The 27,636-nt window shown below is 40.8% G+C and overlaps 2 protein-coding genes across 10 annotated transcripts in view; both read left to right on the forward strand.

Moving 5' to 3' along the window:
• Positions 1–375: 375 nt before the first annotated feature.
• Positions 376–27,523, forward strand: ZNF221 (zinc finger protein 221). Of its 8 annotated transcripts, none has more exons than XM_055369647.2 (7): positions 391–576; positions 3,714–3,789; positions 9,049–9,218; positions 11,615–11,697; positions 13,838–13,964; positions 14,121–14,213; positions 14,692–16,980. In XM_055369647.2, exons 4-7 carry the CDS (start codon positions 11,617–11,619, stop codon positions 16,242–16,244), a joined length of 1,854 nt encoding a protein of 617 aa, XP_055225622.1. In that variant the 5' UTR covers positions 391–576; positions 3,714–3,789; positions 9,049–9,218; positions 11,615–11,616; the 3' UTR covers positions 16,245–16,980. The 8 variants fall into 8 exon arrangements, 7 of the variants coding, with proteins under 7 accessions (XP_055225621.1, XP_004060936.4, XP_055225623.1 ...); XM_055369645.2 differs by having other exon boundaries at positions 405–586; XR_010131984.1 differs by lacking the exon at positions 9,049–9,218 and adding an exon at positions 17,617–27,523 and having other exon boundaries at positions 414–576; positions 14,692–16,973.
• The window catches only part of ZNF155 (zinc finger protein 155), a 29,487-nt gene continuing 19,523 nt past the window's right edge, over positions 17,673–27,636 (forward strand). Inside the window, exon 1 of one of the 2 annotated variants that reach the window (XM_055369649.1) lies at positions 17,673–17,763. In XM_055369649.1, coding sequence (XP_055225624.1) covers positions 17,734–17,763 — 30 coding nt within the window. In that variant the 5' untranslated portion in view covers positions 17,673–17,733. The remainder of the gene's footprint in view (positions 17,764–27,636) is intronic. The other variant, XM_055369651.1, reaches the window with a different exon arrangement.

Raw genomic sequence — 27,636 nt, forward strand, 5'->3', positions numbered from 1 at the left:
CTCTACTGATCCTCAAGCAGTAATTTCTTGTCAGTTCCTTGAAGATTTTATCTCCACCTTTGTTCACTCTCCAGTAATACTTCTGTAATAATTGGGGATATTTCAATCAGGAAATCATTGTTTATGTAATATTTTTGCTTGAAGACTCAAGAGAAAGTTAAGGACGACACTCAGTGCAGGAGTCCATATTACCACATAGGCGTTTCGGATGGGGGATTCCCTTCTCCGGGGACTTGGAAGAAGTGTGGTCAAGAAGCTATGTGTAGTTGCGACACTTCCCCCTGGAGGGTAAAACTGTGAACGTTTACTCCTTGGGCATTCTGGGAAGTGTCCCAACGGTCGGTGGAGTTGCGGGCACTTCCGGTCAGGCAGGCGGATCCGGGGAATTCTGGGAAATGTAGTCCAGACGCTCTGTGGAGTCGCGGGAGCTGCGGCTGCGGAGTTACCCTTTATTCTGTGATAGTTTGAGCTGTTCTGCGTCTCGCAGGCCCTTCCGAATTTCCTGGACCTACTCTCGGAACCCTCAACGAGCTAGCGATAGATTTAGAGGAAAGGAAGCACCGTCGGAAAGCAAAGGTTTGGAAGGGTGAGGGCGGCGGTTTGCGATCCCCGCGGCAGAGCCTTCTTGCGTTTAGGGCTGTCCTAGTGTCCCGAGGGACCCGGTCCTGTCACGTTTCTCCCTATTTGGGGGTTTCTGGGACTCTCAGCTCGCCCAATCCGCCTCCCTCCACTACGGGCGCGGGGCCGATTCCCCCGGTACAACGTTGGGGTGTTACTTAATCTCCCTGGGACTCTTTTTGCTTTTCTTTAAATGGGGGATATTAAGACCTTCCTAATAGAATTGTCTTGGGAATTGAAAGAGGTAATATAAAAGAGTCTTAAAACAGTTTTTGTTATAGTGGATGGCGATCTCTTGTTAATTTCCTGAGAAATGGTCAGGTCCCTGGGCTGGTGTCAGAGCTCCAGCTGGCTCTTCTCTTTGATCCCTGCAGAACGCTGGAAAATTCTGGACACTCTTTGACCTCTTATTTAGGAAAAGGAGGGGTATCTCCAATTTCCACAGAAGAAGGGGAGGGTCTTGACCGTTTTGTCAACAGTGGTGACACAACCATGGTATTTCGTAGCATTGTTTCCGCATCCTGACTTCTCTAAAAGGATTGCTTGGAGGTAGACGGAGTGACTCCTTGACTACTGACAACAAAGCTCCACGCGAGTGTGACTTGTCATTTTTCTTTTACAGTAACGTTCACATCTATTGTAGGATGCTGTAATCGGGCATGGGCATTGATAAGAAAGTCTTAATTGCTATCTTCAATTCTAAGGGCTTTATACAAAGAAATTCATGCACACCACATGGTAGCTCTGTGGAGAGGTACTGCCATTTCGTCTATTAAAGATGAGAGTGAGACAAAGGGAGCAGGAGTTATTTGCCCCTAGTTGCCCAAGTAATAAGAAGTGGAGCTGGGGTTGGAACCTTTGCAGTCCAGGTCAGAGCCCAAGCTGATAATTTCTGGGATACATTCTCACTGAGGCAGAGGAACTAGCTGGAATCAGGTGGGGAAAGCAAGTTAGGACTTGATTGGAGGGACCTTGAGAGCAAGGCTCATGGGCTTGGACCTCTCTAGGAGTCTTTTAAAACTTTATCAACTATTTTTTTTCACTTATTACACATATTTTGTATTCTTATAGAACCATATCATTATGGAGCATTCAGAAACTGCAGAAATACGACAAGAAAAAAAGCTTAATTACCTCTGAATGCAGGATATAAAGATAGTAACCATTAAGCTTATTTTTATTTATTTATTTAATTCATTTAAAAATTTTTTGAGACAGAGTCTCACTCTCGTCGCCCAGGATGGAGTGCAGTGGCATGACCTCGGCTCACTGCAACCTCCACTTCCCGGGTTCAAGCGATTTTCCTCCCTTAGCCTCCCAAGTAGCTGGGATTATAGGCACACACCACCCCATCTTTTAGTAAAGACGAGTTTTCACCGTGTTGACCAGGCTAGTCTGGAACTCCTGACCTCAGGTGATCTGCCCACCTCAGCCTCCCAAAGTGCTGGGATTACAGGTGTGAGCCACTGTGCCCAGCCATTAAGCTTTTTTTTTTTTTAATGTTTATTGCCTTATTACAAAGGATATTACAAAAGCTACAGGCGAAGAGATGCATAGGGCAAGGCATGTGGGAAGGGATGCAGAGCTTCCATACCTTCCTGGGTATGCCACTCTCCAGGAACCTCCATGCATTCAGCAATCCAGAAGTTCTCAGAATCCAGTCCTCTTGGTTTTTTATGGAAACTTCATTGCATAGACACGATTGATTAAACCATTGGCCACTGGTGATCAGCTTAACCTTTAGCCCTTCTCCCTTCCCAGAGGTTGGGGAGTAGGGCTGGAAGTCCCATGCCTTTACTCTCTAACCATGCGTTGGTCTTTCAGGTGACCAGCCACATCCTGAAACTACCTAGGGGTTGCCAGCCATCACTCAATTCATGAGTATACAAAAGATCAATTTGCAGATTCTAAGGATTTTAGTTGTATGCCAGGAGACATGTTAGTGACCAAATATGCATTTAGGTTATCACCGTACATACCCATCTTTGAACCCAGATCCTCTTACATAAAAAGGATATACAACTCAGCCAGGCATGGTGGCTCACACCTGTAATCCCAGCACTTTTGGGAGGCTGAGGTGGGTGGATCACCTGAGGTCAGGAGTTTGAGACCAGCCTGGCCAACATGGGGAAACCCCATCTCTACAAAAAATAGAAAATTAGCCAGGTATGGTGGCACATGCCTGTAGTCCCAGCTACTCGGGAGGCTGAGACAGGAGAAACACCTGAACCTGGGAGGCAAAGGCTGCAGTGAGCAAAGATTGCCCCACTGTACTCCAGCCTGGGCGAGACAGAGTGAGACTCCGTCTCAAAAAAAAAAAAAGAAAAAAAGGATATGCAACTCAAAAGATACCACCACATTATCAGAATCCCATTTAGTCACATTAATAAGTCCAGTCCAGTGGGTGAAGCCACTCAGGTTTGCCGGCTTCCATTTGATATAAGGTTCTAAAAGTAGGAGTGGTCTTAGCAAAACATATAGCTTCACCATTTCAGGCATCTGGTATAATTGAGCTAAGAGACAGTGTCATCTTAAGATATTAATATACTACTGGAGTTCTCTCAATTCATAACTCATTTATTCATTCCTTTACCCTCAGCTACCATTTCTCCTTCTTTCCATTAATACACAAACTTTTTCACCTTTGGAAGGGACATTAGAGTCACCATTGTGCCGGTCTAGACTGCAGACAGCAATACTGGTCTAGCAAATGCTTCCCCCTCAGTTCACCTCCATTCAGATAGGGTAAGGTTACTTAGGTGCAGAATAGTGGACTGTTTTTACCATCAGGAAATACAGCTATATTCACTGTTAGCCCAATTTTGCCAGATGGGGTGAAGGCACAACCCATCCCCATCGGGCCCTCAGGAATTCTGACATAAGTTTTAGAAATTTAGTTATGGTTTCTTGCTTAGGAATCATCCCTGCTTCCAACACTTGTAGTTGTAGCCCTGATCCTGTGACCACTACATCAGGTATGGGGAAAAAAATTGAGGTAATATGGGGAAGAAGGAAAAAAAAAGTATAATCATTATACTGGTGTTCTCCTCCCTTGGCAAGAATTGCATAGTCATCCCAGCCTCCTTTCCCACCAGGTCTTCGCCAGATCAACCAGAAAAATAGAGAAATTGCTATCCCACTGACATTGAGTATGAGCACACAGTTGCGAAGGTGTGTAAGCCAGCCCTGATGCTTTTATCTCTTTGTTTTAGACAATCAATGTTTTAATTGCCTGTTCCACTTCCCTATCAAACTATTACTCTGAGGAGGATCGCTCTCTGTTCATTGCTGGACATTGTGGGCTATATATCTAGTGTGTTTCTTGGTCTTCTTTCTTCTTTTTTTTAATAGCACTCTGAACATTTGGATCTTCCACCATATAAGCAAAACCCAGTCAAGAATCAGTGTCTACTGCTGTCAAGACCCATCTGTAGCCTCCCAGGGCTACCAGCATCAGTCTCACTTGCCAGCTACACTCAGGTCCTTCCCACCAGGGAATCTGTTTCACAGCCATCTTCACTGTGTCATTTTTGCTGACAAACAGAACAGTTTTCATCTGCATTTTGTGCCTCAGAGGGTGCAAGAACATGTCTCGATTTAGCCCATCTTTGCACTGCTGCACTACTCCCATATCCACTAATTTCACGGACCCAGGCAGCCACTGCAAGGGAGCACATGGGGATATCTGCTTGTTGATTCAAAACCTGAAGGGGGCTCTGCCGATGAGCATCAACAGGTCCTATTTTAATGCACACCCCCTACTTCAAATTTCTGTAAGTTCATGCCTCACATGGGCATCCCTTTAATAGACCAGATCTCCACTGCTCTCCTGCCTGAGTATATGGCCAGGCCATTTGCCACTGCCCATGAGTCAGTAAAGATCCCAAAGTGGGTTTCTACCACCGTTCAGTTTTTCATCACTGCTAGGAAAACAGCGTGTAATTCAGTGCATTGAGCTGATTTGTTTTTACCTTCTTTGATCAGGGTGGCATCCTTCCAAATCAGATGTTCATTCACTTTGGAACTGCCATTCACAAAATGAACAGCTCTTTGCTGGTCAGTTGAGAGTTGTTTATAGCTTCTCACACAGTTCCAGAGTCAGTCTCCAGGTAGCATGACTCTGTATAAACTATTTCCATTTTATTATGGAACTCTTCTGGGCACTGCCATCCCCATTAGAATGTTTTCCTAACATTACCTAAGAGAGCATAGGTATTTCAGGTGTCAAGATTTTTAATGTCTTTCAGTCATAGGGCTAGCCTCAGTTAATGCCCCATAGCAGGGTAGTAAATACTCTTCAAGTCAAAATTCTCTAGTCCAAAATCTCAGTAATTGTCACTAGAAGGCACTCACAGGCTTCTGTCATAAGCCCCAGCCTACATTCCACATGGAGCTATCAAAACAGAATTTGTCCATACCAGCACTGCAGATTCTATTCTACACTGTGCGGACTCAGGCAATCTTACTGGTTCCCATTTAGCATGTCCAACTAATATTGCTTGAAGGGTAGATTTATATGCCTTCTGTTTTATAATACTAGTCAGGAGAAACGTTCCCTAGTCAGATACAATGTCCATTCCCATAAAACATTTAGGTAAAGAAGATACAACTTCTTAATATAAAGTCTGTTTAAATAGTCCAACTTTCGTAATCCTATCAACCCTTACAATTTTATGTTCTGGTCCCAGGAACTTTTCCACCACTTGCCCACCCCAACACTCCCCCCAGCCATTTTATCCTCTCTTATGCGAAACACTGAGAGTCAGCAGGAGGGGATTGAGCCAAAGGACCCTGGCTCTTTTGTCAATCTTTATCTTGACTAATCTACTTGACTACTGCCCCCAAGCAATTCCAAGTGGGGTTTCTCATCATAATCTTTACCTTCAGCCTTTTAAAATTTCTCCAAACTGGAGTAAATACAACAAACTTATTTGAAACCCTTTAATATTGGGGGATCAGCAGAGGATCCCTTTGGTCCACCAAACTTTCAATATTATTGTGTTCAGACCTTTGTTTTAGCCTCATCAATTTCCATTTTATTTTTTCCATTTCTTAATAAAACTGTTAAAAGTAAAAAATCTTAAATAAGTCAAACAATTTAATTGAGCAAAAAACAATTTGCAAATCAGGCAGCCCCTGAGCTAGAATAGATTCAGAGAAGCTTCACTGCTACCATGTGGTTGAAGAAGATTTGTAAACAGAAAAAGGAACGTGACATTCAAAAAGTGGAAGTGAGGAACAGAAACAGCCAGTTTGGTTACAGCTCAGCTTTTGCCTTATTTGATCCCTGTTTGAACAGTTGGCTCCCTTTGATTGGTCAAAACTCAGTGACCGGCACAAGAGTAGGTTACAGTCTGTTTATACTTCCAGTTAGGTTACAGTTCACTATATATGGATAAACCTTTTCTTATTTTTATTTTTATTTTTTATTTTTTTTGAGATGGAGTCCTGCTCTGTCGCCCAGGCTGGAGCGTAGTGGAGCAATCTTGGCTCACTGCAACCTCTGCCTCCTGGGTTCAAGTGATTCTCCTGCCTCAGCCTTCCAAGTAGCTGGGATTACAGGCACACACCACCACGCCTGGCTAATTTTTAGTAGAGACGGGGTTTTACCATGTTGGCCAGGCTGGTCTTGAACTCCTGACCTCAGGTGATCCACCCACCTTGGCCTCTCAAAGTGCTGGTATTACAGGCATGAGCCACCACAACCCGCCTGGAGAAACCTTTATACCTAACTTAAAGTATGTAAGAAAGCAGCTTTAGGCTAAACTTAATTTAACATAATGATCTAAAGATTTTCACCCTGTTGGAATGAGTCCCATGACTCTCTCTCTTTCTTCTTAGTTTCACCTTTATCATTGTTTTTTAAATGACCTTTAAAAAATTTCTAGCTTTCTGGGATGAGTCTTTTGACTCTGCCCTCTGTCTTTTTCCTCTTGCTAATTAACCTAATGTTTTTATTAACATCTTTAATATCTTTAAAGGGAAGCTGAGACAGCAAATCTGATAAGGCTTCTAGGACTGTTGTTCAGTTTTGCAAGAGTTAAGGTGTCAACTAATAAATAAAATCAATACTGAGCCACAAACAAAAGAAAAGATGTTTTAAGTGGGGTCTTGTGAATTGCAATCAAGAAGTACAGATCTAGCAGTCAGCTAAATCATTTCCTGTTCTATCCAGGCAAGGTTGGGCAGGGGCTTATAAATGTTTACTGTAAGTTTACATATCTGGAAGGTATTAGTACAGTCCATGATTGATGTCAGTTGGTTAGCAACTTAGGATGTCTTTGGTTGATGATCGATCTAGTTCAGCATAGCTGTTTCCCCAGGAGTTTCGCGATCAGGCCATGTATAAACAATTCCAATCAAATGCAGCTGGTTTTACAATTTGGCCCAGTTAAACAGGTTAAAATCCATCTGGATGTGTACATAACTGAGGTCCAACTCCACATGCCTCTTTTTAGAAACTTCTGACATAACCATCTCCATTTTGAGTTTTCTTTTTAGAAAAGTCACGTGGGGTATCCATGCGAAAGGGGCCCCCTTAGCCACAGCATTTACCATGACCTGGGTAAGAAGCATATTCAGCAGATAAATATCCCAGTCATCATAAATTCAGTCCCACGTGGCTTGCATGCGGTATATCAGCTGCATCATCTGGGGTATCCCACCGAGCATTTATAGGGTGAGTTGAGCAGTCCCCTTTTTCAGGGCAAGCAGACTTTACCGTGTCTTTTATCCAGTTGATCAGGCTGGCTGTTCCCTTGGGAACAATCTGTTAACATTGATAGTGAGATTCAGGCAATATGGTTAAATATTGAGTTTATTCAAACACAAAATTTGAAGATGTCCACCTGGGAGGACACGGACTTCAAAAGATTGGATAAGTGCTCTGAAGTGGAAAGGTTTGAGAGTCATTATGTAGGCAGGGTCTAGGAGGCTTAACAGGATGTCAGCATTTTCTATACAAGATTAATGCATAGTTACAGCAATTCAATAGCAGTGTTTCCTTTTATTGGGAAGAACGTATTTAACATTCTGCATTAGGGATGTAATAGTCAAAGGGGTCTTTTATCTCAGACAAAGAATCTTTTATCTTAGATGCTATCTGGTCTGAGCCAGGAACAAGAAAACAAAGAAGGAAGTTAAGAGGTCAAGCTCAGTGACTCAGTTTCCTTCGGGCCTAACAACTTGTAGAAGCCCAAAATAGATAAGACTATTGGGGTTTTGGTTGTTGTTGTTTTTTTTTCCACATCTCCTGTGTGTCTGCATCAGGTGTTTACCGTCTGTAATTGTTGCATCATGTATCACCATCTGTAATTGTTTCATAGTGAACCGTGGGTCCTGCATAAACCCAAATATGCTCTTCAATGCAACATTTAAAACCAAAGATGCTGCTACTTAGTTTCTCTCACAATCCAGTTGAGTAAAGGTTCCTTAAGAAGCTACAAAATAAACAATTCCTTCACACTGTACACTGTAGTTTCAGTTTCTTGGTTTTACCCTTCCCACACACTGATTGCCTTTTGGTAACCACAGGTCTTAGAGGTACTTACTGTTGTCCTGGTGTATTTTTTCCCTTAGGGACAGCTTTGAGGCAAGTGGCTAAAGCTTAGATTCACTAAAATTCAAACTTGGTCAAACATCAGAGTCCAACCCAGTCCTTTTAATTACATTTGATATAGTTTGGATGTTTGGTCCCTCCATATCTCCAGTGTTGGAGGTGGGGCCTAGTGGGAGGTGTTGGATCCTGGGGATGGGTCCGTCATAAATGGCTTAGTGCTATCCCCTTGGTGATTAGTGAGTTCCTGCTCAGTTAGTTCATGTGAGATCTGGTTGTTTAAAAGAGTTTGGGTCCTCCAATTTCTCTCTCTTGTTCCTGCTCTCACTTTGTGACATGCCTGCTCCTACTTCACCTTCTCCCATGAGTGAAAGCTCCCTGAGGCCTCACCAGAAGCTGAGCACATGCCAGCACCACACTTCCTTTACAGTCTGAATAAATGTAAGCCAGTGAAACCTCTTTTCTTTATAAATTACCCAGCCTCAGGTATTTTGTTACAGTGACACAGAAATGAACTAATACAGAAAATTGGTACTGAGGTGCAATGCATTGCTATAAAGATGCCTGAAAATGTGAAAGTGGCTCTGGAACTGGCTAATGGGCAGACGTTGGAAAAAGTTTGGAGGGCTCAGAAGAAGATAAGAAGATGAGGGAAAACTTGGAACTGTTTTTTTTTTTAACTTTTTCACTGAGCCATGGGAACTTCTTACAGACTGATTAAATAGCTGTGACCAAAATGCTGGTAGGAATATGGACAATGAAGTCCAGGCTGATGAGATCTCAGATGGAAATGAGGAAGTTATTGGGAACTGGAGTAAAGGTCACCCATGTTATGTCCTAGCAAAGAACTTTGCTGTTTTGTGTTCATGCCCTAGGGATTTCTGGAAGCTTGAACTTAAGAGTGATAACTTAGGGTACCTGGCAAAAGAAATTTCTGAGCAGCAAAGCATTCAAGAAGTGGCCTGGCTGCTTCACTGCTTCAAACAGCCTACAATTATATATGGGAGCAAAAAAATGACTTAAAGTTGGAATTTATATTTAAAAGGTAAGCAGACTATAAAAGTTTGGAAAATTTGCAGCATGGCCATTTAGTAGAGAAAGAAAAAGCATTTTTAGGAGAGGAATACATGTCGGCTGTGGAGCAACCACTTGCAAAAGAGATTTGCGTGACTAACAGAAAGCCAAGTGGTAATATCTGAGACAATGGGGAAAAGACCTGGAAGACATTTCAGAAGTCTTCAGGAAAGTCCCTCCCATCACAGGCCTAGGGGCCTAGGAGAAAAGAATGGTTCCAAGGGCCAGGCCCAGGGCCCCCTGCCCTGAGCAGCTTCAAGACACTGTGCCCTGAATCCGGCCACTCTGGCTCCAGCCTCAGCTTAGAGTGCCCCGGGCACAGGTTGGGTTGCAGCTCCAGAGGGTTCAAGCCTTGATAGTTGTGGTGGTTTCCACATTGTGTTAAGGCTGCAGATGCTCAGAATGCAAGCATGAAGGAGGCTTGGCAGCTTCTACCTAGATTTCAGAGGATGTATGAGAAAGCCTGGGATCCCAGTCAGAAGCCTGCCACAGCGGGGGAGCCCCAACAGAGAACCTCTACCAGGGCAGTGCCAAGGAGAAATGTGAGGGCTCCCCACAGAGTCCCCACTAGGGCACTACCTAATGGATCTGTGGTAAGGGGACCACTGCCCTCTGAGAAGTGGTCCTGAGACCACTGCTCAGTCATGTCACTTGGCTGCCCAAGGCCTTGGGAGTCTATCTCTTATACCAGGATGTGGGACATGGAGTCAAGGATTATGTTGGAGCTTTAAGAGCCCTGGCTGGAGTACAGTAGCACAATCCTAACTTGCTGCAGCCTTTAACTCCTAGACTCAAGCTATCCTCCTGCCTCAGCCTCCCAAGTAGCTGGGATTACAGGCTCAAGCCACAGCACCTGACTCTTCATATGCTCTTTACCCAAATTTTCCAATTATTTACATTTTGTATTTTGCTTTGTTAACACCCATCAGCCAAATACCACTGGGAACAAACTTATAATGGGAAACAACGTATTGTAGCTTTCTGCATCAAGGAAGCCCACATACCAAGGTGATCAGGGAGTGTCTTGGTAAGAGGCATTTAGGAAGGGCTGGCTATAGAGTTTCATATAAGATGTTAGGTAGTATTAGATATAATATTAAGTAATATCACTATTAAATACTAGATATCAATTAAAAGACTATTAATATTAGTTAATTCTGTTACCTATTAGATATGGCTAGACACCATCATCTTTTCTATCCAAACTCCCATATTTAAATTTGTTGTGCTTTTTAAAGTTCTTGTAACTGTTTTCCCCCATCCCCCAGTCCAAAGTCCAATTTTATGTACTGCTTTTAGGTGTCACATTTCTGTAGTCTTCTTTAATCTAGAAAGATTCAACAGGCTTTGTCTTTTTATTCTTGACATCCTTGAAGTATATAGGCAAAGTATTTTATAGAAAGATAGTCATTTGGGATTTATGTATTTCATGTTTAGGTTCAGATTATGCATTGTTGGTGTGGATACCACAGAAGTGTTGAGGTGTCATAACAGGGGCCAAATGATGTCTGTTTTTCCCTTCATTGGAGATCTCAACTTTGTTCACTTGGCCAAGATGATATCTTTCAGATTTTTCCACTGAAAGGTTACTTTTTAATTAAATTTTGAAAATAAAAACGTTTCTTATGGGAGATACATTATTAATGGGCATTATCCTGTAAAGATTAGCTTCCACTTCTCCCTGATTTATTAATCAGTTTCTTCAACTATAAATATTCTATCAATATGGACCCACAATCCAGTTAAATAACATGTAGATTAACCATTATTTCCAACTTTATTGAGGTGTATTTTACATGTCATAGAATTTACCCATTTCAGGCGTACGATTTAATAATCTTCAGGAACTTTGAACAGTGGTGTAACCGTCATCATAATTCAGTTTAGATCATTTTTGCCCCCCAGTTGGACTCCTTGTGCTTATGTACAGTTAAACCTCATTCTCACCTCAAATCTGGAGCAACCACTAACCCACTTTCTCTATATATACATTTGCTTATTCTGGATATTTTATAAAATTGAATTTTACAATCCATGGGGTTTTTAGACTGGCTTCTTTAACTTAGCATAATGTTTCCAAGGTTCATACATGTTGTAGCATGAGCCAGTTCTTCACTCCTTTGAATTTCCAAATAAAATTCTGTTGTATGGATATGCCATGATTTGTCTATTCATGGGACTATGACATGAATGTCATATGACTGTGACAAAATGAAGGAGGGCATTTTGCTTGTTTGCAGTTTGGGGTTATGAGTAATGCTGCTGTGAACATTCATGTGCTAATTGAAAATACTTGTCTGTGTTGGTGGTTGGCATTCCTAGTTACCGTTTCCTGTCTGTTTTTCTGCCTTTCCTGGCACTTTCCAGGCATGATTTCACCTTCACTTGAACTCCTTCATTCAGGACTCTGCAAATTCCCTGAAGGAGAAGGAAAAATGACCACATTCAAAGTGAGTAGGGCTTGCCTCTCTTGCTGTTAAAATTCCATCTTACTACTCATATTGTCACATTTTTATCTGTCTTGGGAAGACTCAAGGAGAACGACAAGCATTTGAGGTCATTTTGTTTGCCAGATGCTTCCTTTGTTGTTTTTGAATTGACTTTCCGCTTGGTTTTAGTTCTTGTTTTCTTACATAATTTCTTTTCTGTAGTAGAGAAAATAGTAGGAATGGATAATTCTTTCACTTCACTACTTCTCTGCTCACAAATTAGCTGTTTTTATCTTGTATTCTTCATCATGTACATTCATAACTGTATTTTTATTGATGACACACCTCTAATTTTAAATTGTGCTCGTTTTATATAATATTATATAATATTCCATTTTTATACTGGTATCATAGTCCCAATGAATTAATGTACCTTCTTATTTTTAACTACTTCACACTCATAGACATTTAGATGGTTTAGGAATTTTACTGTTTTAAGCAACACTGCTGTGACAGCTTTCCTATATATAACCCCTTCCCCCCAAAATTAATTCTGAAAACAAGATAGGATACTTTTGACGTGTATTACATTGGCTGTTTTATAGATGATAGATTATTTCAACAGGGCACAGCACATGAGGCTCTGACTGCTACTTCCCACAAATATTGTTGTTGGAGTTTTCACACAGGAAGAGCTAGATTCTGTGTTTGCCATGCCTCACTCATACCTTGTGTGCATGTTATTTATTGGTCTCTTCTTATTCCTTTATGGAGTAAGCAGTTTTACCAAAGTAGTAGGTACCTTCATTTCAAATGTCCAGTGATACTGGAAGACTGGCCAGTCACTTGTGTTCTGTTACTATATTTGCTCAGAGAAGCAGAATGTAGGTTTTAGTCTCATCTTCCTCTTAAACTCATAAAATATGAGAAATCTGCTCAGATTCACATAGGCAACCAAGGTCAGGAATGTTAGCCATTCTGCTCATTTATAATCAAATAAGTGAGAATGATATTAATACAATGAATTCTTCTTCCTAATCATATTACCGAAACCATGGGAATATTTACAACCTGCTCTTAACCATCATAAGGAGAATAAGGGTACTTGTGTTCACTCAGAAGAGTGGGAAGTAGGTAAAAAATTTGGAAGAAAGTATGAAATTGTGTAATCACAATTTTAAATGTGTTTATTTATTGACATTCTAATTTTCATTTGACATTATTTTAAATAATCAGGAGAATAAAGTCTATATAAAATTATTTTCTTTACAGGATTGATAATAAAAAATATTTAATATGAAGTATTCATTATTTAAATAAAAAGAGATCATTTTTGCCCTGGAATACTTTGCAGATATGAAATGAGATGAAATAAATAACAATAATGACAGTTATAATAAAAATAGATAATATTTATTAAATACTTAGTCTTTGCCACACAGTTTTCCCAATGCTATGTATATTTCCTTCTTTAATCCTTGAAAAAACGATACCAGGTGAAAATCATACAGACAGGAAACTAATGCATGTAGGTGAGCTTGTCCAAAGCCACACATCTAGGAAGGGACAGAGCTTTGGGATGTGCTCTGAGGCATGATGGTTCCATATCATGACATTGAATGATGCAACTAATGTATGTAGTTTGTGCCTTGAGCATATAGAGGATGCAATGCATAGCTGTCCCACACAGGTCACCATAAACTGGTTAGTTTGACAGATACTAAAGAAAAGTTAACAACATCCACAGTTTGAGTATGAAAGGAAGACAATGGAAGAGAGGAAGACAACGGAAATTATCAAAGTTGGGACTAAATTTCTAAATGTTACTGGGGCAATTGGCAACACACTAAAACCTAAATACCTGTAGCCCAGGAGGCAGCATTTAGAGTCCTAGAGGGCTACTTACAAGTAGACTCAATGACTGCACAAAGTAAAAGTACAGGACTTCTTTTATATCATTGCACTTCTGATGAAGCTCATGAAAATCTGCGTGTGTCATTGTCAGGATATAGGCAGAATGAGTGGGAAATCTATATGTTGACCTACATCCCTCAAGATCTAGGACAACTTACCACACCTGTCCCCTTTGCCTACTTAGTGCCACCCTTCTTTGAATAATCATTGGTCATAAGATTTAGGTTTTGTATGTTGGATATTTTAGGAGGCAGTGACATTCAAGGATGTGGCTGTGGTCTTCACTGAGGAGGAGCTGGGGCTGCTGGACCCTGCCCAGAGGAAGCTGTACCGAGATGTGATGCTAGAGAACTTCAGGAACCTGCTCTCAGTAGGTGAGGACAGGCACCCTCTGTAACAGAATGTTAGGCCTCAGGAATGGCTTTGTATTCCAAGTTTGAGTATGCATTGGGAACCTAAATTTCCAGTAAATTTTCCCTAGATATTACCTACAATGGGTTGGAATTAAGCATGTCACTGTGTGTTCACAGGGAATCAACCATTCCACCAAGATACTTTCCACTTCTTAAGGAAGGAAAAGTTTTGGATGATGAAGACAACAAGCCAAAGAGAAGGGAATTCAGGTAAGAACCAAGTAACTGTGCATCCTTGTACATGACTCTTCCATCTGTTTTACTTCTGTCCATGCCTATTTCCATCACCCTGGTCTAAATTGCCAAACTGCTTTCATAAATTATTGCAACTGCCTTCCTTCTTTAAAGTTCCTTTGGGTTCATTATTCATGTTCATATTTTATTAGTTTCATAATTTATCATACAAGATTTTAGACTAGGGAATTTACCAGAATTAGTAACGGGTTAAGTGTGTGTATGTTATTAATTATTTAATTCAGTCTTTTATTTCTACCAGGATTTTACATATGAGATGTGATGTGGTTCTAAATTGTTCTCTTGAAAACCAAAGACCATAGTGCACTCGGAAAACATGAACTTAATGTTTCCTGTATTCATTAAAGTTTAATGCCATGTCCTAAGTGTGAAATCTTGAAAACATTGAATAGGGCTTCACTTGCCCACATATATTAATTCTGTGTCTTTTTAGGAGGCAAGATCCAAATTGAGATGGAGACTGTTCCAGAAGCAGGACCACATGAAGAGTGGTCCTGTCAGCAAATATGGGAACAAATTGCAAGTGACCTAACCAGGTCTCAAAACTCCATAAGGAACAGCTCTCAGTTCTTCAAAGAAGGTGATGTCCCCTGCCAGATTGAGGCAGGACTATCTATAAGTCACGTGCAACAGAAACCTTACCAGTGTAATGAATGTAAACAGTCCTTCAGTGATGTTTCTGTCTTTGATCTTCATCAACAATCACACTCAGGAGAGAAATCTCATACATGTGGTGAGTGTGGAAAAAGCTTCTGTTACATCTCAGCCCTTCATATTCATCAGAGAGTCCATATGGGAGAAAAATGCTATACGTGTGATGTGTGTGGTAAGGAATTTAATCAGAGCTCACATCTGCAAACTCATCAGAGAGTCCATACTGGAGAGAAACCATTCAAATGTGGGCAATGTGGGAAAGGCTTCCATAGTAGATCAGCACTTAATGTTCATTGCAAATTGCACACAGGAGAGAAACCTTATAATTGTGAGGAATGTGGGAAAGCCTTCATTCACGATTCACAGCTTCAGGAACATCAGAGAATCCATACTGGGGAGAAGCCATTCAAATGTGATATATGTGGTAAGAGCTTCCGTGTTAGATCAAGACTTAATAGGCATTCCATGGTTCACACAGGAGAAAAACCATTCAGATGTGATACGTGTGGCAAGAACTTTCGTCAGAGATCAGCACTTAATAGTCATTCCATGGTCCACATAGAAGAGAAGCCATACAAATGTGAGCAATGTGGAAAAGGCTTCATTTGTAGGCGAGATTTTTGTAAGCATCAGATGGTCCACACAGGAGAGAAACCATATAACTGTAAAGAATGTGGGAAGACCTTCAGATGGTCCTCATGTCTTTTGAACCATCGGCGAGTCCACAGTGGACAAAAACCCTTCAAATGTGAAGAATGTGGGAAGGGATTTTATACAAATTCACGACGATCTTCCCATCAGAGATCCCACAATGGAGAAAAGCCATATAACTGTGAGGAGTGTGGTAAGGACTATAAAAGGAGGTTGGATCTTGAGTTTCACCAGAGGGTCCACACGGGTGAGAGACCCTATAATTGTAAGGAATGTGGCAAGAGCTTTGGCTGGGCCTCCTGTCTTTTGAAACATCAGAGACTCCACAGTGGGGAAAAACCTTTCAAATGTGAAGAGTGTGGAAAGAGATTTACTCAGAGTTCACAACTTCATTCCCATCAGACATGCCATACTGGAGAAAAGCTATACAAATGTGAGCAGTGTGAGAAGGGGTACAACAGTAAATTTAATCTTGACATGCACCAGAGGGTCCACAGGGGAGAGCGACCCTATAATTGTAAGGAATGTGGAAAGAGCTTTGGCTGGGCTTCATGTCTTTTGAAACATCAGAGACTCCACAGTGGAGAAAAGCAATTGAAATCTGGAGTGTGGGAAGAGATCTACTCAGAATTCACAGCTTCATTTACATCAGTAAGTCTATGTGGGAGAAATGCCATATAAATGTGAGAAGTGTGGGAAGGGCTTTGGCTGGGCCTCAACTCATCTGACCCGTCGATTCTCCATAGCAGAGAAAAACCATTCAAATATGAGAACTACGGGAAGAGCTTTGTACATAGATCATATCTTTTTTTTTTTTTTTTTGAGACAGAGTCTCACTCTTTTGCCCAGGCCTGACTGCAGTGGCGCTATCTCAGCTCACTGCAAGCTCCGCCTCCCGGGTTCACGCCATTCTCCTGCCTCAGCCTCCCGAGTAGCTGGGACTACAGGTGCCCGCCACCGCACCCAGCTAATTTTTTGTATTTTTAGTAGAGACGGGGTTTCACCGTGTTAGCCAGGATGGTCTCGATCTCCTGACCTCGTGATCCGCCCGCCTTGGCCTCCCAAAGTGCTGGGATTACAGGTGTGAGCCACCATGCCTGGCCATAGATCACATCTTAAAGACCAAGAAAAAAGTCCACAGTGGAGATAATCCGTACACATGTGAGGAGTGTGGGATGTACTACAACAGGCACTTGACTTGATATGAATCAGAGGGTCCATATGGCAGAGAAACCACGGAAGTTTGGGGAGATTGCCATGTGCTTCAGTTATGCCTCAAAGTCTTCAACTTCATCGGAGTGTTCACTTACAAGAGAAACCTTAGTAAGGTGATATCTGTGATAGTCTTCTCAACTACAAGCTCATCTGAGAGTTCACAATGGGAGAAGCATTAAAAATTTGATACATGTGGTAAGCACTTCAGTTTGAGTTCATATCTCATAGCTTATTACAGAATCCATGCTGATGATACATTTCATACAGTCTCAGGAGGGAAAATATTTAAGTTAAAGTCAGAGTTTCAGCCATAGTTCAGCATACCCACGTGGTTTTAGAACCATTGTAGCACAGAACCTTTGTAATTTGGGGCTTCATTCAGAAGTTTGGCAATTATAGTTATTCAAGAGACAGGCCTTAGAAAGAATAGGAGTTTGTTCAGGCATTTACAAATCTCTAATGATGGACATGTCAAAATTGATGTCGGCTAGAATATAAGCTGCATGTATCTTTGCTGCAGAATCTTCACAACCTTAACACTGATTGGCACTTTGTATGTGTGTTTGGTACATGTAAGAGATGTAGAAAGAGCTTTGGCTGGGCTTCATATCTTTTGAAATATCAGAGACGTGATATTAAAGGATCAAAAGGAGAAAACATATTTCAAAATTGTATCTAAAAGAGGAAACCTGGGATAGACCAAGATGGCCAATTAGAAGCAGCTATGGTTCATGGTACTCATACAGAGGAATGAAAATGACAGGTAAATTCAGCATCTTCAACTGAAATATCTAGGTTCTCTCATTGGGACTGACTAGGCAATCAATTCAACCCACAGAAAATGAAGAAAAGTAGGGTGGAGTTATGGCCCACCTGGTGTGGCATGGAGCCAAAGGAAACCTCACCCCCACCCAAGGGAAGCGGTGAGTGATTGTGTGACCCTGTGCAGGAAACCATGCTACTCAAGGATCTTTGCAACCCACGGGTAAGGAGATCTCCTTGTGAGCCCATGCCACCAGGGCCTTGGGTTTGATACACAGAGCTGTGTGGAGTTTTGGCAGAGCAGCCTCTCAGGCACACACACAGACCCAGGAGGTTTACATGCTCTAGCCCCAGAATTCCTGGCAAGGTGGCAGATTCATCCTTATATTCCCCTAGGAAGGGGGCTGAATCCAGGGAGCGAGGCAGCAACATTCTGTGGGCCCCACTTCCATGGCACCTTACAAAACCCACTGGCTTGGAATTTCAACCAAGCAACAGCAACAGGCTTCAGCCTGAAATAGGAGGGAGCTCCTTTGGGGAAGGCTGGCCACCATTTCTGTGGTTCAGTCTACTCAGCATTCCAGCCTGCCGGCTCTGGAGAGACCAGGTTGTCTGGACAAGGAGAGGATCCCCCTGCCCAACACAGAACACCTGCTTTGCCAGATCATGCCGAGACTGCTGCTTTTTTTTTTTTGAGACGGAGTCTCACTCTGTTGCTCAGACTGGAGTGCAGTGGCATGCTCTTGGCTCATGGCAACCTCCACCTCTTGGGTTCAAGCAATTCTCCTGCCTCAGCATCCCAAGTAGCTGGGATTACAGGCAGGTACCACCACACCTGGCTAATTTTTGTATTTTTCATAGAGACAGGGTTTCACCGTGTTGGCCAGGCTGGTCTTGAACTCCTGACCGCAGGTGATCCGCCTGCCTCAGCCTTCCAAAGTGCTGGGATTACAGGCATGAGCCACTGCACCTGGCCCAAACTGCTTCTTTAAGCAGGACCCTGATCCATTCCTCCCCACTGTGTGGGTTCTCCCTGTGGGGAGTCTTCAGTCACTCCAGCCAGGCTTATACTGACAGAAATCTAATCTCTACCTCAGATGGAGCTCCCAGGGGAGTGGCGACCACTATCTCTATGGTTCGGTTGACAAAGCTGTTCCAGCCTGCTGGCTTTGGAGAGTCTGGGCAATCTGGGTGAGGAAGGGTCCTTCCCCAGTGCAGCACACCTGCTGTACCAAAAGCAGCCGGACTGCTTCTGTAAGTAGGTCCCTGATCCTGTTCCTCCTGACTCAGTGAGACCTCCCAACAGGAGTCTCTAGACACCTCCTACAGGAGTCTTCAGGCCAGAAACTGGTCAGTATCCCCCTGGGACAGAGCTTCCAAAGGAAGGAGAAGGCTGCCATCTTTGCTGTTTTGCAGCTTTCACTGGTGACACCGCCAGGTACAGGAAAAACGGAGGCAACTAGGGTCTCGAGCAGACCCCAGCAAACTGTGGCAGCCCTACAGTTGCTAACAGTCAGTGGCTTGACTGTTAAAAGAAAAACAGGCAGAAAACAACAAGAACATCAACAAAAAGACCCCACAAAAACCCCATTCAAGGGTCAGCAACCTCAAGATTGAAGGTAGGTAAGCCCACAGATATGATAAAAGTCAACACAAAAAAATGCTGAAAACTCAAAAAGCCAGAGTGCCTCTTCTCCAAATGACTACAGCACCTCTCTAGCAAGGGTACAGAACTGGGCTGAGGCTGAGATGGCTGAATTGACAGAAGTAGGCCTCAGAAAGTGGGTAATGAACTTTGCTGAGCTAAAGGAGCATGGCATAACCCAATGCAAAGAAGCTAAGAATCATGATAAAACAATACAGGAGCTGATGACTAGAATAGCCAGTTTAGAGAGGAACATAACTGACTTGATGGAGCTGAAAAACACAAGAACTTAATGCAATCACAAGTATCAATTGTAGAATAGACCAAGAGGAGGAAAGAGACTCAGAGCTTGAAGACTATCTTTCTGAAATAAGACAGGCAGAGAAGAATAGAGAAAGAATGAAGAGTAATGAACAAAACCTCTGAAAAAAAATATGGAGTTATGTAAAAAGACTGAACCTATGACTGATTGCAGAACCTGAAACAGATGGGGAGAATGGAAACAAGTTGGAAACATACTTTAGGATGTTATCCAGGAGAACTTTCCAAACCTAGCATGACAGGCTAATATTCAAATTCAGGAAATGCAGAGAACCCCAGTAAGATACTCCATGAGAAGATCAACCCCAAGACACATAATCATCAGATTCTCCAAGGTCAAAATTAAAAAATATAAAGGGCAGTCAGAGAGAATGAAAGGTCAGGTCCCCTACAAAGGGAAGCCCATCAGACTAATAGCAGACATCTCAGTGGAAACCCTACAAGCCAGAAGATATTGGGGGTCAATATTCAGCATTCTTAAAGAATTCTTTGCCAGAATTTAATATCTGGCCAAAGTAAGCTTTATGTGCAAAGAAATAAGATCCTTTTCAGACAAGGAAATGCTGAGAGAATTCATCACCACCAGGCCTTCCTTGCAAGAGTTCCTGAAGGAAGCACTAAATATGGAAAGAAAAAAACTATTACCAGCCACTACAAAAACACACTGAAGTACATAGACCAATGACACTATAAAGCAACCACATAAACAAGTCTGCAAAATAACCAGCTAGCATCATGATGGCAGGATCAAATTCACACATAACAATACTAATATCAAATCTAAATAGGCTAAATGCCCCAATTGAAAGAGAAGTGCAAGCTGGATAAACAGCCAAGACCGATTGATATGCCATGTTTAAGAGACCCATCACACGTGCAAAGACACACATAGGCTCAAAATAAAGGGATGGAGGAAAATCTACCAAGAAAATGGAAATCAGAAAAAAGCAGGAGTCACAATCCTAGTTTTTGACAAAACAGACTTTAAACCAACAAAGATATAAAAAAAAAAAAGACAAAGCAAGGCATTACATAACGGCAAAGGGTTCAACAAGAAGAGCTAACTATTCTAAGCACATATACGCACCCAATAGCAGAGGACCCAGATTCATAAAGTAAGTTCTTAGAGACCTACAAAGAGACTTAGACTCCCACACAGTAATAGTGGGAGACTTTAACACTCCATTGACAATATTAGCTCATTGAGATAAAAAATTAACAAAGATGTTGAGGACCTTAACTCAGCTCTGGATTAAGCAGACCTGATAGATATCTGCAGAACTCTCCACTCCAAGACAACAGAATATACATTTTTCTCATCATCACATGGCACTTAAAAATTGATCACATAATCGGAAGTAAACACTCCTCAGCAAATGCAAAATAACTGAAATCATAACAGTCTCTCAGACCATAGCACAATCAAATTGAACTCAAGATTAAGAAATTCACCCAAAAAATTAAAATAAAAATGAAATTAACTCAGAACCACACAACTATGTGGAAATTGAATAACCTGCTTGTGAATGACTCCTGGGTAAATACTGAAATTAAGGCATAAATCAAGAAATTATTTGAAACTAATAAGAATAAAGACACAATGTACCAGAATCTCTGGGATGCAGCTAAAGAAGTGTTAAGACAGAAATTAATAGCACTAAATGCCCACATCAAAAAGCTAGAAAGATCTCAAGTTAACAACATCACAACTAAAATAGAGAACCAAAAACAAACCCCAAAGCTAGCAGAATACAGGAAATAAGATCAGAGCAGAACTCAAGGAGACAGAGACACAAAAAATCTTTCAAAAATTAACAAATCCAGGAGCTGGTTTTTTGAAAAAAATTAATAGACTGCTAACTAGACTAATAAATAAGAAAAGAGAGAAGAATCCAACACAATCAGAAATGATAAAGGGGATGTCACCACTGACCCCACAGAAATACAAGCAACCATCAGAGAATATTATAAACACCTCTCTGCACATAAACTAGAAAATCTAGAAAAAGAGAATAAATTTCTGGAAACATACACCCTTCTAAGGCTGAACCTGGAAGAAATTGAATCCCTGAATAGACCAATAACGACTTCTGAAATTGAGGCAGTAATAGTCTACCAAAAAAAAAAAAAAAGCCCAGGACCAGACAAATTTACAGCTGAATTCTACCAGAGGTACAAAAAAGAGCTGGTACCATTTCTACTGAAACTATTCCAAACAATTGAAAAGAAGGGATTCCTCCTTAATTCTTTTTATGAGGCTAGCATCATCCTGATACCAAAACCTGGCAGAGATAAAACAAAAAAAGAAAACTTCAGGCCAGTATCCCTGATGACTATCAATGCAAAAATCCTCAACAAAATACTGGTAAACTGAATCCAGCAGCACATCAAAAAGCTTATCCACCACAATCAAGTTGGCTTCATCCCCAGGATGCAAGGTTGGTTCAACATATGCAAATCAATAAATGTGATCACATAATGAGAACCAAAGACAAAAATCACATGATTATCTCAATAGATGCAGAAAAGGCCTTTGATAAAATTCAACATCCCTTCATGCTAAAAGCTGTCTGTAAACTAGGTACTGAAGGAACATACCTCAAAATAATAAGAGCCATAGATTACAAACCCACAGCCAATATCCTACTGAGTGGGTAAAAGTTGTAATCATTCCCCTTGAAAACTGGCACAAGACAAGGACCAGCCCCCGCCCTTTCCCCACTCCTATTCAACACAGTATTGGAAGTTCTGGCCAGTCAAGTCAGACAAGTGAAAGAAATAAAGCATATTCAAATAGAGAGGAAGTCACAGTATCTTTGTTTGCAGATGACATGATCCTATATCTAGAAAACCCCATCATCTCAGCCCAAAAGCTTTTTAAGCTGATAAGCAACTTCAGCAAAGTCTCAGGATACAAAATCAATGTGCAAAATCGCTAGTATTCCTATAAACCAACAACAGGCAAGCAGAGAACCGAATCATGAATGAACTCGCATTCACAATTGCTACAAAAAGAATAAGTTATCTGGGAATACAGCTAACAAGGGAAGCGAAGGACCCCTTCAAGGAGAACTACAAATCACTGCTCAAAGAAATCAGAGAGGACACAAATGGAAAAACATTTCATGCTCATGGATAGGAAGAATCAATATTGTGAAATGGCCATACTGCCCGAAGTAATTTATAGATTCAATGCTATTCCCATTAAGCTACCGTTGACATTCTTCACAGAATTAGAGAAAAAAAAACCTATTTTAAAATTCATTTGGAACCAAAGAATAGCCCAAATAGCCAAGACAATTCTAAGCAAAAAAGAACAAAGCTGGAGGCATCATGCAACCCAACTTCAAACTATACTCCAAGGCTACAGTAACGAAAACAGCATAGTACTGGAACAAAAACAGACACATAGACAAATGGAACAGAATAGAGAACTCAGAAATAAGACCACACACCTACAACCATCTGATATTCAACAAACCTGACAAAAACAAGCAATGGGGAAATGATTCCCTATATAATAAACGGTGCTGGGAGAACTGGCTAGCCATGCACAGAAAATTGAAACTGGACCCCTTCCTTCCTTACACATTATACAAAAATTAAGATGGATTAAAAACTTATGAAACCCAAAACTATAAAAACTCCAGAAGAAAATCTAGGTGATACCATCCAGGACATAGGGACAGGCAAAGATTTCACGATGAAAACACCAAAAGCAATTGCAACAAAAGCAAAATTTGACAAATGGGATCTAATTAAACTAAAGAGCTTCTGCACACCAAAAGAAACTATTATCAGGGTGAACAGACAACCTACATAATGGGAGAAAATCTTTGCAATCTGTCCATCTGACAAAGGTCTAATATCCAGAGCCTACAAGGAACTTAAACAAATTTACGAGAAAAAAAAACATTAAAAAGTGGGCAAAAGACATCAACAAGCATTTCTCAAAAGAAGACGTACATGCAGCTGACAAACATGAAAAAAAGCTCAACATCACTATCATTAGATAAATGCAAATCAAAACCACAATGAGATACTGTCTCACATCAGTCACAATGGCAATTATAAAAAAGTAAAAAAGAAGCCATTTGCAGCAGCTCAAAGTGCTGTAATCCCAAACCTTTGGGAGGCTGAGGTGGGTGGATCACTTGAGGTCAGAAGTTGGAGACCAGCCTGGCCAACATGGCGAAACGAACCCCTGTCTCTACTAAAAATACAAAAAATTAGCTGGATGTGGTGGTGCATGCCTATAATCCCAGCTACCTGGGAGGCTGAGGCATGAGAATTGGTTGAACCCAGGAGGCAGAGGTTGCAGTGAGTCAAGGTCATGCCACTGCACTTCAGCCTGGGCAACAGTGAAACTGTGTCTCAAAAAAAAAAAAAAAGTCAAAAAGCAACAGTTGTTGGTGAAGTTGGGGAGAAAAAGGAATGCTTTTACATTGTTAGTGGGAGTATAAATTAGTTGAATCATTGTGGAAGACAGTGTGGCAATTCCTCAAAGATTTAGAGGCAGAAATACCATTTCACCTAGCAATCCCATTACTGTAATATATACCTCCAAATTATAAATCATTCTATTAGAAAGATACATGCAGTTGTATGTTCACTGCAGCACTATTCAAAATAACAAAGACATGGACTCAACCCAAATGCCCATCAATGATAGACTGGATAAAGAAAATGTCATACATATAGACCATGGAATACTATGCAAACATAAAAAGAAATTAGATCATCCAGGACATGGATGGAGCTAGAAGCCGTTATCCTCAGCAAACTAACACAGGAACAGAAAACCAAACACTGCATGTTCTCACTTATAAGTGGGAGCTGAATGATGAGAACATATGGACACATGGTGGGAAACAACACACACTGGGGCCTCTTGGAGGGGTGGAGGGAGGGAGAGCATCAGGCAGAATAGCTAATGGATGCTGTGCTTAATACCTAGGTGATAGATTGATCTGTGCAGCAAACCACCATGGCTCACATTTACCTATGTAACAAACCTACACATCCTGCCCATGTACCCCTGAACTTAAAAGTTGAAGAAAAAAATAAATCATAGTATTAAAAAGGAGAAATCTTGCAAGAAATAATTTATGGAAACATGAGTTGAAATGCAGGGTACACTCAGCACTGCAATGTAGACCTTTATTTTGATTATTATCTTATCCACTTGGCTCCTGGCTTCTCCTCATCCTCTGTTCTCAAGTCGGATTCTTATTATTTGGGACTCTGTCTAGTGTTCCCTTGATTGTATACAGCATAAATTTAACAATAATTTGTCATTTTTCTCACAATATGAGGTGAAAAGATTTTGTAATAACAGACCACTGCATATTGTACAAGTTTTTTCAACAGTTTTAAGGCAGGATTCACAGTAAACACTTTTTTCTTTTAAAAAATTATTTTTAAGGAATAGAGACAGTCTCACCATGTTGCTTGGCTGGTCTTGAACTTCTAGGCTCAGGCAATCCTCCTACCTCAGCCTCCCAAAATGCTGGAATTATAGGCATGAGCCACCACACCCAGCCCACAGTAACATTTCTAACGTGGCAGATGTAGTTACATTGACAAAAATTTTTCTAGTAAAGGCCAGGTGTGGTGGCTCACTCCTGTAATCCCAGCACTTTGGGAGGCTGAGGCAGGTGGATCACTTGAGGCCATGGGTTCGAGATCAGCCTGGTCAACATGGCGAAACCCCGTCTCTACTAAAAATACAAAAATTAGCTGGTGTGGTGGTGTGTGCCTGTAATCCCAGCTACCTGAGAGGCTGAGGCATGAGAATCGCTTGAGCCTGGGAGGCGGAGGTTGCAGTGAGCTGAGATTGTGCCACTGTACTCCAGCCTGGGCAACAGAGCGAGACTTCATCTAAAAAAAAAAATTCCTAATAAGTTTTGAATTGATCATGATTTGTGATTCTGCATTTCTGTGCAGGCTTTAATATGATTGCCTTCTAATTGCTGTAGTTATTTCTTTTATCAGACTTCTCAGGTAGAAGCTTTGCCAAATTTGAAGGAAAATGTTTGGCAACCTCAGTATTTCTTCCCATCTCCATGAACTACCAAGAAAATGTGTTGGAGTTTGGTGATTTCATCATACATATTCATTATTGGAGCAAGAGTAACCTTTACATACTCTTCTTTATTGTTGGCCATAAGAATATGTTTTTTGGAAAGTGGTATATGGCAGTATGTATAAGGTACAACTGTTCAACCTGGAAATCATAGGATAGAAAATTACAACATTAAAACTCTGAAAATTAGTAGATTACATGGATGATGTCACTTCATTTTAAAATGGAAAGAACAAGTGTTCAACCACAGGAATTTGTATGAAGTGCATTTATTCATATAAAAACACAAAGCCAGTAAAATGATGACATAGATGTACAATAAAAAGAGAAGAGCATGATGTATGCCTTAGGGAAATCCTATTGTAGCCTTCATAACAAACTAAGTGTCTTTGTGTTTCTGGGTTTGTTTATTTGGTTATTTTTAGTGTGTACATACATCATTTGTGAATGAATATTCTGACATTTTCCCTGGCAATGAGTATTTGCTGGAATTTTTCATTTTATAATTTTATGCATTTTAAATTTCTCATTGAACACCAACTTTACCAAAGCAGTTATGTGATGAAAAATTTGAAAAATTATTAATATTAATCACTTACCTATAAGGACTCTGAATAAGATTGCTCTACATTGTCATATGACAGTTCAAAATTAAGGAATAGGGATATGGAAGTCATATTTCAAAATAAAAAAATGTATCTGGTCACCTGGATATACAGATTGATGAGTGTGGTCAACTGCCTTCATAACTAATGTGTGTGATTCTGCTTTAGGCATAAGTCAGGAAGCAAGCAAATCCTAGTGACAGAAATAATGTGGGTATATATAGTTGTGGAGGTTAAAAAAACAGATTCTTTGAAGAACAAATGCGCATGATCAGGGAACTTAACATGACAGCAGCAGTCTCTTAGTGTGTGGAACCAGCTTGGACAAAGAGCTGATTTGGGTGCTAATTCATAGTTATACACCATGGTGTAACTTAACTGTATTAGGTTAAAAGGCATTCTTCAAAGTGTCTAGTTGAGATACGTAAGCTTTTCATAATTAATTTTCTAAATAATATATTTTCATGATGCTATATTCATGCTGTGCCAGTTTGGATAGTAGATTGGAGGTCCCTAAGACCACCTCTGGGTTCTGTGATTTACTAAAATAACTGAGAGTATAGTTGTACTTATAACAATATTACAGTGACAAGATACAAAACAGAATCTGTAAAGGGAAATGGCTCATGGGCAGTTGTCTAGAGGAAACCAGAAGCAAGCTTACCAGAGTCCTCTCTGCATGGTGTTACATAAGACTCAACTCCTCTAGCATTGAATTGTGATACTACTTGTGAAATGTCTACAATGGAAGCTCATTAGCAACCAGCAGCACAGGTTCTTATTGAGATTGATTATGTAGGTATGTGTCTAGTACATATCAAGATTCCCAACTCTAAGAAGAAGAGCAAGTGTTCCAAATAAGCTGCATTGTAGAGTTTAGGTGCAGTGACCACTCCTACCCATTATGGAAAGGTGGTAACTCTCTCAAACCCCATGTTCCTTGACTCCAGCCAAAGGCCAGCGTTGCAAACAGCTCTTTTTAAAGTTAGCAGTCTGACTTATGCCTGCTATGTTAACTTTTTGTGCATGTGGTATCAGAAAAGTAGGGCCTGCAGTCTTGTGGGGTTTTCTTAAACTATCACCAGATAATAGTTCATCTCTAAGATAATTATTTGTAAAAGAAAATTCATCAGATTACATTTTAAAATATTTTTATAATAAAAAATACCATAGGTAGGCCTTCCATCTACCCTCGTGTGCCTGGGTCCTCAAATTGGTCACAGGATGATATTAACAGCTGATTTGTTTTTATTGTTCATATTTATGTCTCACAGACTGCATGAGTATTTGACTCCCAATAAAACTGAATATTGAATACCTAACTTCATATGTAGTACCTGAGCTTTTGTGTGGCCAGTATTTCTTGCCACTTCTCACCATGGACTGGGTCCCTTTTATGTGTATGACCCTGGCGAGTTCACTATGTTAACTTTGAAATTG

The sequence above is a fragment of the Gorilla gorilla genome, chromosome 20, assembly GCF_029281585.2.
Source record: "Gorilla gorilla gorilla isolate KB3781 chromosome 20, NHGRI_mGorGor1-v2.1_pri, whole genome shotgun sequence".
NCBI classification, from domain to species: domain Eukaryota; kingdom Metazoa; phylum Chordata; class Mammalia; order Primates; family Hominidae; genus Gorilla; species Gorilla gorilla.

Excerpts from the sequence above, each read along its gene's own strand:
- ZNF221 (XM_055369646.2), top strand. The coding sequence starts at position 11,617 with ATGATTTCACCTTCACTTGAACTCCTTCATTCAGGACTCTGCAAATTC. Across the intron at positions 11,698-13,837 it reads GAAAAATGACCACATTCAAA|GAGGCAGTGACATTCAAGGA; the intron begins GTGAGTAGGGCT and ends TGGATATTTTAG. Across the intron at positions 14,214-14,691 it reads CCAAAGAGAAGGGAATTCAG|GAGGCAAGATCCAAATTGAG; the intron begins GTAAGAACCAAG and ends GTGTCTTTTTAG.